This window comes from Chaetura pelagica, unplaced genomic scaffold (genome assembly GCF_000747805.2).
Source record: "Chaetura pelagica isolate M959 unplaced genomic scaffold, ChaPel_1.0 scaffold260, whole genome shotgun sequence".
In the NCBI taxonomy this organism is placed as follows: domain Eukaryota; kingdom Metazoa; phylum Chordata; class Aves; order Apodiformes; family Apodidae; genus Chaetura; species Chaetura pelagica.
Genome location: NW_009951940.1, coordinates 686,582 through 696,578, shown reverse-complemented (window position 1 = coordinate 696,578; position 9,997 = coordinate 686,582). Strand labels below are relative to the sequence as shown.

At 45.4% G+C, this 9,997-nt stretch overlaps 1 protein-coding gene across 1 annotated transcript in view; it reads right to left on the bottom strand.

Moving 5' to 3' along the window:
- Nucleotides 1-1,026: 1,026 nt before the first annotated feature.
- SLC45A4 (solute carrier family 45, member 4) overlaps nt 1,027-9,997 on the bottom strand; it is a 35,282-nt gene continuing 26,311 nt past the window's right edge. Inside the window, exons 2-7 of the mRNA XM_009996601.1 lie at nt 9,739-9,927; nt 6,021-6,200; nt 4,842-5,917; nt 4,650-4,749; nt 2,688-2,899; nt 1,027-1,389 (exon numbers count right to left, since the gene is read on the bottom strand). Coding sequence (XP_009994903.1) covers nt 1,027-1,389; nt 2,688-2,899; nt 4,650-4,749; nt 4,842-5,917; nt 6,021-6,200; nt 9,739-9,927 — 2,120 coding nt within the window. The remainder of the gene's footprint in view (nt 1,390-2,687; nt 2,900-4,649; nt 4,750-4,841; nt 5,918-6,020; nt 6,201-9,738; nt 9,928-9,997) is intronic.

Genomic DNA, 9,997 nt, shown 5'->3' with positions numbered 1-9,997 from the left:
TGCGTTCCCAGCCGGGAGGTTTAAAGGATCATAAAAAGTGCAAGTAATCAATTACTTCCTTTCCCTAGGGAAGAGAATCCACAAGCCCCCTGCCACAAAGCTGCCCCAGAGACACCCTTTCTCCACAGCAGCTTCATCTAGAGATGATTAAGTTTAAATGCCAAGAACCAAGCCCCCCCAAACCGCCCCCCCCCAGCTCACCAGCACATAAAACTCTCAGCTAAAAATTGTCACAGCGTATTCCAACGACATTCATCAAATTCAGCACTTGGGATAAAACACCTGCCAGTGCTGGTCACCTCTCCCAGCTGCTCCTTTCATCTACAGCTCACACAGTGTCACCCTCTTTCTGACGTGCAGCAGACCTGGGAGTGGTTGTTGAACAGTATGACTGGAAAGGATTCCCGGCAGTTTCTCAGAAACCGCAGGAATCGCTTTGTTTGTTTTTCTTGGAAAGCATTTGCAAAGAAAACCATCTTCTGTAGTAATTGCACTAACAAAAACACGAAGCCTAGAATTAACCTTAACGAACTGTAGCTGTCAGCCCAGTATCCTCATGCTTATGAAGAGAATTGATCAAGATGGGACTGATCAATTGATCTGAGCGTTTGGTGACACTGGTGAAACGTTCGGGCAGGCAGGACAGCTTCCATTTTCAGTTTCGTTTAAAAACAGCTGAAAACTTCATATTTTTTTTTCCTAACTGCTAATTGTATACACTGTGCCTCATGCAGATTAATAAAACCTACTGGAAAACTAAATGTATTCTTAATTAAAAAACCAAAGTGTTCAGGCAATTAGCATCACAGCTACCTGCTCAAACCTCTCTGAACTCCATTTACACTTTTGCACGCAACTGCCTTTTCTTCTGCCATTTTAACAACAAGTAGTGAAGATCCTAATTTTGTTTTCCTGGAAAAAAAAATATTAACAAACAACAAACAAAGAACAAAGAAAGAAAGAAAGCAAAGTTCTTGATCCTACACCTGTCCTCCCTGGAATGTAGGTGAAGACCAAGTGATGGTCTCACACAGCGGACTCGCTCTCCGGCAGCGACGCAGCGGTTCCTTTGCGCGACAGTTTCAGAACTGTCGGCTTCTCCGCGCTGGTGCTGCTGCTCTCGGTGGTTTCTGGAGGACCCAGTCCTTTCTGTTCTTCCTTAGGCTCTTCGTTGACTTCGGGGTAAATCACCAAGAAGGAGGCTGTCAAAAAACCCAGGAAGGATCCCACCGAAGCCACCATGGGAATGACTCGGACCGTGCCAACCGCATCCACCACACCGCCCAGCGCGGAGGCCACGAGGATCTGGGAGATGTAAACCTGGCAGGACAGGATGGCACAGTCGATGCCAAACCCTCGCTTGGAGTTCCCAGGGCTGTGGTGGATGTACTGCAAGAAGACAAGAAATGTGTTAGAAGGGTAAAGCAATGTATGACATCAAATACTGAAACACTACTTTACGTTTCTCAACCATGCCGTCAACTTTATGGCACCTTGTGCATCATGTAGGCTCTGCAAGTCAGAGCAACCGGCTCCTCATCTACTTGTCAATGGCCTCCTCATCTACTAATCAATGGCCTCCTCATCTACTTATCTCTGCTCTGGAGACAGGCTGGGAGAGTTGGGGCTGTTCAGCCTGGAGAAGAGAAGGCTCCAGGGAGACCTTAGAGCACCTTCCAGTACCTGAAGGGGCTACAGGAAAGCTGGGGAGGGACTTTTCACCAGAGAGGGCAGTGACAGGACAAGGGGGAATGGTTTTAAACTAAAAGAGGGGAGATTTAAGTTAGACATCAGGAAGAAATTCTTCACCATGAGGGTAGGAAGGCACTGGAACAGGTTGCCCAGGGAGGCTGTGGAAGCCCCATCCCTGGAGGTGTTCAAGGGCAGGTTGGATGGGGCTTGTGCAGCCTGGTCTGGTGGGAGGTGTCCCTGCTCATAGCAGGGAGGTTGGACCCTTTAAGGTCACTTCCAACCTGAACCATTCTATGATTCTCCCCATCTACTTATCAATGGCCTCCTCCACCAAAAAGCAAATGTTTTCTGGGGCACGTTCAGCATGAATGGGCTCCAAGATTAGATTTTGTAAAAGAAACTGACATTAAACAGTTGTTGGAAATTATTTTTATGATAATAAAAAGGAATACCAATCCAAATCTCAATGCAGAAACATGGGATAATGATAAATGAATGATTCTCCTGTAATTTGTAATCCAAATAGTGCTAGAAAATCAATTTGTCCTAGTTTCCAGAAGAATCAAGTTTGCCTTATGCATCCTCCAACCTACAGCTGCATTTCCAGGCTCACCTCAATATCTAAGACTGGGAAGAACCTGAGTAACCCAAACATAAACACGTCAGGAACAGTAACAACCACCAGGTGTATCATAAATGCCCCAATAACTATTTCATCTTCAACTACCATTTGCACTCAAATCCTTTCATACGCCAGCAGAGGGTAAAGCAACCATGACCCCACAGAGCCAACCTGATGCTAACACCATCTGATTTAAGTGGCAGCTCTTGCTATTTACTATCAAGGATGACTCTGTGCTTTGACACACATCCCAACAAAGCAGGTATCTCAGATCATGGGATGTAGTAAATCCATGATGGCACCATCACCTTCAGAGAAACATGAATTGTCTGCCTGGATTAAATATTAAATACTCTCAAAATATTCCACCTACCTGTTTAATATCATGGTATTGTCCCAAAAGTGCATAGGGGCAGTAGGAGATACTCATAGAGACTATTCCCATCGTGCTGATCATGATCATGGTGACATACACGTTGGGGAACATGGCCATCACTGCAGTGCCCAGGGAGAACCCGAGCGTGCCCAGGATGTAGATCACTTTTATACTAAGGTCATAGTTGTCCAAGTATTTCTGCAACAAGGCTGCAAAGATCAACAACAAAACAGAAATATCAGTGGCTAGCAAGTCAAGGGAGGTGATTCTTCTCCTCTACTCTGGTGAGACCCCATCTGGAGTGCTGTGTCCAGCTCTGGAGCCCTCAGCACAAGAAGGACATGGAGCTATTGGAGAGAATCCAGAGAAGGGCCACAAAGATGGTCAGATGGCTGGAGCAGCTCTGCTCTGGAGACAGGCTGGGAGAGTTGGGGTGTTCAGCCTGGAGAAGAGAAGGCTCCAGGGAGACCTTAGAGCACCTTCCAGTGCCTGAAGGGGCTCCAGGAAAGCTGGGGAGGGACTTCTGAAATGAGCTTGTAGTGAAAGGACAAGGGGTAATGGATTAAAACTGGAAGAGGGGAGATTTAGGTTAGACATTAGGAGGAAATTCTTCCCTGTGAGGGTGGTGAGACCCTGGCCCAGGTTTCCCAGGGAAGCTGTGGCTGCCCCATCCCTGGCAGTGTTGAAGGGCAGGTTGGATGGGGTTTGGAGCAGCCTGGGCTGCTGGGAGGTGTCCCTGCCCATGCAGGGGGGTTGGAACTGGATGATCTTTTAGGTCCCTTCCAACCCAAACCATTCTGTGATTCTGACAGGGCCATGACAGCTCGATTTGCTGCTCAGGACTCAGATGCTCAGTGCAGGTCTGGCCTGTCCCAGCAGCACTGCTCAGCCTGCTCTGGGCTGTGAGCAGATAATTAATGTTTACAGCTGAATTCCAGTTGCGTTCAGAAACAATCTGCCCACCTGAACTCCTGTTTGACACCTCTCAACAAGGAGACAGGCCTCACGACCCTGTGCAGACGTGCCTGCACACACTGCAAAAGGCAGAAGTCTGGCAAAAGCTCCGGAGTTCAGAGCCTGCATTTCAAGCCTGAATTGTCTGTAATTGGTTTGGCTGTTACTAGAGAACATGGAAGACTTTCAGAAATCTGTATTGATTATTTTGATTTTAAAAACAGTCCTTGCAAATCCCCTCTTATATGTGCTTGAATCTTCTAAAAAGCATAATGGTAGTTTCCTGAGGAGTAGCTAAATGCCATTCAATATCCTTTGATGTCACTTTGTGCTTTATGCTGCTTCACTGATGTATTCATTTTTCTGCCTCTATTCTTATAAAATCATATATTACATTCTTGTAAAAGTATACATAAAATTATTCTTTCTTATTGTTATTATAACATGATAAAGTTGTTATAAAATTCTTTTGGAAGAATTTCAAAATACTGATTCTTCAAGAAGCCTCTCCTCTTATAACCACATGAAATGCTTTTCCACAATATTCTGAGAGGCTGAGAGACTTGGGGCTGTTTAGTCTTGAGAAAAGGACACTCAGAGGGGACCTTATTAATGTCTACAGGTATCTGAAGGCTGGATGTCATGAATATCTCTTTTCAGTCATGCCCTGTTTAGGACGAGGGGCAGTGGATGCAAATGGGAACACAGGAAGTTCCACCTCAACAGGAGGAAGAACTTCTTTACTGTGAGAGAGCCCTGGGACAGGCTGCCCAGAGAGGTTGAGGAGTCTCCTTCTCTGGAGACTTTCAAGACCTGTCTGGATGCCTTTCTGAGTGACCTGCCCTGGGTGTTCCTGCTCTAGCAGGGGGTTGGACTCGATGATCTCTGGAGGTTCCTTCCAACCCTTACCATTCTATGATGCTTCACCCCAAACCAGGAGGTGGATGCTACCTGAAGCAAAACTGGTTTTATGAGGTGCATTTCACTGAATGTGCAGTCTCTTACCTGAACAAACAGCAGCAGTAGCAGCATAAATGACCAGTCCCCAGCATCCCATCTGAACCCCAGCATTGTAGGCATGTAACTCGGTGGAGTTCGAGGGGGCCTGCAACAAACACAAAGCTGTTTTCTTGTAATGAGCACATCTCAGAGATGAGTCACTGTCAGCAGGTCTGCCCCTGGTAACTGTTCTCTTACCTTTGGATCCCCCCGAAAGATGACCTGGCCCATGAAATCCGTGTAGAAGACAGCTTCAGCAATGATGGAGAACCAAGTCAAGAGGTGACAGACGCACAATCTCAGCAGCTCCTTCGGCATCTTCAGCATTGACAACCACAAGAGTCTGACGGTGGTTTCAGTCTCCCCCTCCTCACTCTCAGTGTCCCCACTGGAATTGGTGGTGCCACTCTGGTTCCTGTGCCTGCACCTCTGCCTCTGCCTCTTCTGCATGTCGTAGATGTCGTTCATGCTGCGCGAGGACTTGATCAGGACGATGGCGTTGGCCCGGCGGAATCGGTAACGGTGGGAGCCAATTTTGCCATAGTAGGAGAAGGTGTAGGATGGTTGGCGGTAGAACATGTGTCTCCTCCTCCTCATGGAGTTTGAAGTGTTAGATTGCTTCATGCCTATCCTGGTGTGTCCGTTGAGGAACTCTTTTGGCAGGGAGCCGTTCACATTTGGGACTGTGTCTTCATTTAAGCGGTTATCGAGCAACATATCCTCCTCTTTCTCATTGTCCCTGAGGAAAACGGACAGGTGGTTGAGTTTGGACTTCATGATCTCTTGGCTTGTGTTGTGGGGAGTGTTTGGGTATGAAGCATCCTGAAAAATGGAGGGCTCGATGTCATGCAGAAAAAGCAGCTCTGGTTCAATTTCCAGCGTCGCGTCGGGCATGTGCAGGACTGAGTCACTCTTACTTCTCACAATGTTCACCTCAGGGAACTCCATATTGAGGTCGTTCTCTGACTGAACATCATCGTGGAACATGGAGGCTCCATAGGGCTCTTCCTCACTAATGACATTCAGTCGATGGAGAGGGGGGAGGCTACCACTGAACTTGACACTGGAAAGTGTGTCCCCTTCGTCATCAATCCTGTCCTGCTGAGGGTTGTACTGCTCTTCTTCGATGCTAAAAAGGTGGAGAGCAACGGAGACAGAGAAAATAATGGCTGCAAAGAAGAAAAGGACTTGCTCTTGAGATTTAAATATACTGCCCAGGAAGGTCTGTGTCCAGTCCAGCCCTCCCAACATATAACCGATGGCTCCTCCGAGACCTGTGCAAGAGAAGAAAGAAGGGAGTTCAGGAAAAATCAACTCAGTCACAACTTGGTCAGAAAGACCTGGCAGCTGCCAAAAGGGTATTGATTAACTCCATACCTGCTGAAAACGCATGGATGTTAAGGGCCATGTCTTGTTCTTCACTGTCCACCACATCCAACAAGTAGGCCCGAATTGGCCCTTCTGTAGCATCAGCACAGAAATCCAACACCACAACACCAAGCACTGTGAGAACAATCCCAATGGGCTGCTTGTCCGGGACATCTCCAATAGCCAGGCCTGGGGGGAATAGGAGATTAAGCTGAGCATGTCCATCAGAAAGGGAAAAGTACCACCAGCAACTTAACTCCTGGAGAGAAAGGTGGCCAAGCCACTCACTGGAAACCTTCCTTTACAGAGTCAAGTGGCAGTTTCAACTCTCAGCTTCATGGTAGGTCTGGGACAGAATATTATGGTTTTAAATTTTTAGGATTGACATTTTATTTTTCAACATATTGGTTTCTATAGTATCTCTTAAACCTTTGAGAGCATTAGATACTATTCCATGTTCCTCACCTGTATTTTCCTTCAGATGCTGGAGGCTGTTTGTATAAAAGACAGCCATGGTGACAGAGGAGAGCATCCACACCCAAACTGTTCTGCCTCCTCCATCAGTTACAGAGGTAACTGCACTGCTGACAAACATGTAATGGCTGCAGCACAGCAGGATAAAGTAAAATTTAAACCCTTCATCTCTCTCTTTGCTTTTCTCAAACATTCGTGTTGCCTAGGTCACTTCTCTAAGCAAAACTTTGAAGGATGAAGCAACATGAAGGTATTTTGGATTGCAAAGCGCATCAGCTTCTGTTGACAGCATGGGAGGAAATGCTTTTTGTCTACAGAGTGGAAAGGCAGCATTATTATACAGATGGGGAATTTTTCACTAAACCAACCATTGATAAAAAGCATCAATCACTTGAATCAGAGAGGTTTAGAAGTTACACATGCAAGACTCTGAGATAAAACCATTAGAGTAACTGGTGAAAAGGTCTGTGGAAAGAGATGAGCTGGCTAAGCCACCAGAAAACATCTAAATCTCAAGTGCTCTGTTTCCTGCACATTCAGTCCTCATTTATACCAAGTCCTCTGAATGCTAAGGAAGCTCATAGGTGCTCCATGCTTGGCTGAACCTTACAACAGAAAACATCAACAGTGTCAATGCTTTGGATCTGGTGGAAAGCTGAGCCTACAGAGGGGAAAACAAGAGCTGAGTAAGATCTAGACACAGCTGCTCTCCTGGAACATGGTTTAGTATCCTTAGGATTGTAGAACTCCCATTTTTTTTACATGCTCTTGTGCTCCTTGCTTCCATCCCAATGACTCCTGCTGCCAGAGGCCAGGTTATGGAAAGGGGCACAGTACAACAACCACCTTGGTTTTTTGTAGCATCTCCTCTAGCCCCAAATTGGAACTAGGAGTGCAAGTAATTGGAGACTAAGGATAGGAAAGTCAGAGGATAAAATGGGAAGATGACAGACACTGAAAGCATAAAGGGTCTATCTAGAAGAAAATCTGGTTCCAGATGAGGCCTCTTCCTGTAAACTGCTAGAAATTCCCTTTTGCCAGACTGCTAAGAAGAGCCTTCTCCCCCTGAAAAGTGACAGAGCCACCATTTCAAAGAGTTCAAGAGACACCAATATTGCTTTGTCACATTGTACACCTGCTTTACATAGTAGCTCAAGTGTTCTTATGCTGATACAAATTGAAAGTTTGGTGCAAATCTGTCTTCTGGTGTGGCACAGATCTAGAGAAGACCATGGAACAGCTGTCACTTGAATTCTGTTGGCTCCAGGCTCCCTTGGGACAGGCACAGCAGTGTCTAAAGTGCTTTTCAGAAGAGGATTTTCATTCAAAATTTAACACAACTACATGCCATTTTCAAGGTCCACTGCAACAACCTCTGTGTTTAATAGAAACAGAAAATCACCCAGGTTTGGGTTGGAAGGGACCTTAAAGATCACAAAGTTCCAGCTCCCCTGAATGGGCAGGGACACCTCCCACCAAATGAGGTTGCTCCAAGCCCCATCCAACCTGCCCTTGAAAGCTTCCAGAGATGGATCTTCCACAACTTCTCTGGGCAGCCTGTTCCAGTGTCTCACCACCCACACAGGAAAGAATTTCCAATAATTTTTAAACAAGTTTCATTGCATAAATATACCTCTGGAGTATCTGGAAAGCACAGCCTGTGTTACTGGGCAACACAGAATTAGAGAAAAATCAAAGACAATATTTTGTGCTGGTTTTTTAACAGGTGAGATACTTCAAAATAAGCTTAAAAACTGCATATGAGGTTTGCTTGCCAGTATCAATGGCTACTGACCTAAACTACTGTGTAGAAGTAAGAGCTTCCTGTCAATTAAAATCTTGTAGGAGGGCTGGAGTCTAACATCTTGTATAGATCTGGAGGAGGAAGAACAACTCTTGGAGTCACAACAACAAAGTACAATTGATACCATATGATAGCAATTAAAATAATTAATATTTATTGCTTAGGTAAATGAAAAAAGTATAAGCTGTCATTCATCTGAACAGTTTGTCCAGTGCAGTGTGTAGAAAATGGAAAACCATGGTATGAAATCCCAGTCTGGCTTAAAAAAAGCTAACAGGCTGAGCCAAGGTAGTGTTCCACTCATTTCCCTCAATTAGTAAAACTTTTTCACAATAGAGCTGCATCTAACCCAAAAAAAAAAGACCCTAGAGGATATTATTAGGTGCTAAGTTCCTTTCATTTGCATGAGTACAACCACGATGTAAACACTTCCCCAAATGTACTTGCTGTCACCTCTCCTACACTAAATGTACAAAGAGATTGGAGATTAAGTTTGGTAGTAAACTATGTTCAAGGGAAACTATTTTTACCAGCTTTGATGGGGGCTCAGGAAAAATTATTTTCCCACATAGTTTTTGATAAACAAATATTAACTGTGTTCTGGACTTTTTCAATACCAGGTCTAAGAAAAGCACAAGAAAAAGTGAAAAGATAATTTTTGAAATAATGCTGGAAACAGGATGTGTTGCCAGATATGCATTAAAGGGAAAAAGGATCACAACAGGAAACATTTCCCTGTGAACAGGTTGCTACAATTTTCCCATGTCAAGGATCGACCAAATTTGTCTCAGTGACTGAAAACATTATGCTGGCAACCATTGTATTAGTAACACTGTCCTAGCAGCTACAGCTCTGATTGCACAATACTTAGCACAGCACCAAAGAAGAATAAAACATGCAAGATGGATTGGCTGAAATGTAGTGTGGTAGAGACTTCTGATGACTTTGTTCAGCCTGGAGAAGAGAAGGCTCCAGAGAGACCTTACAGCACCTTCCAGTGCCTGAAGGGGCTACAGGAAAGCTGGGGAGGGACTTGGGACAAGGGCTTGTAGGGAGAGGACAAGGGGTCATGGATCAAAACTGGAAGAGGAGAGATTTAGGTTAGACACCAGGAAGAAATTCTTCACTGTGAGGGTGGTGAGACACTAGCACAGGTTGCCCAAGTAAGTTGTGGCTGCTCCATCCCTGGAGGTGTTGAAGGGCAGGTTGGATGGGGCTTGGAGCAACCTGGTCTGGTGGGAGGTGTCCCTGCCCATGCAGTGGGATTGGAATTATATGATCTTTAAAATCCCTTCCAACCCAAACTGTCCTGTGATTTGATGACGATTCTATGACGACACTAACCACAAATTCAATCAGCTGCACGTCACCACCTTTACTTCCTACATAATAACCCTAAAGCAGACAGGTTAGCAGGAGATGACTGCAGGTGATTTCCTCGTTATTTACCTATAACAGAGCCATTAAGGAAAAGTGCAACTCCAAAGAGGACACCAATGCAGAGAGCAAGGATGAAAGGCCGCCGGCGGCCCCAGCTCAGCGTGCAGCGGTCACTGGCCGATCCTATCAGCGGAGTAAAGATCAAGCCCAGGATAGGGCTGAGGAACCAAGTGAGGCTGTAGTATTGTTCAGGAAGACCTAAAACAAAGACAAAAACAATGTCAGGGTTATGGGGTACACGCCAAAGGGTTCACTTTACACATGAAAT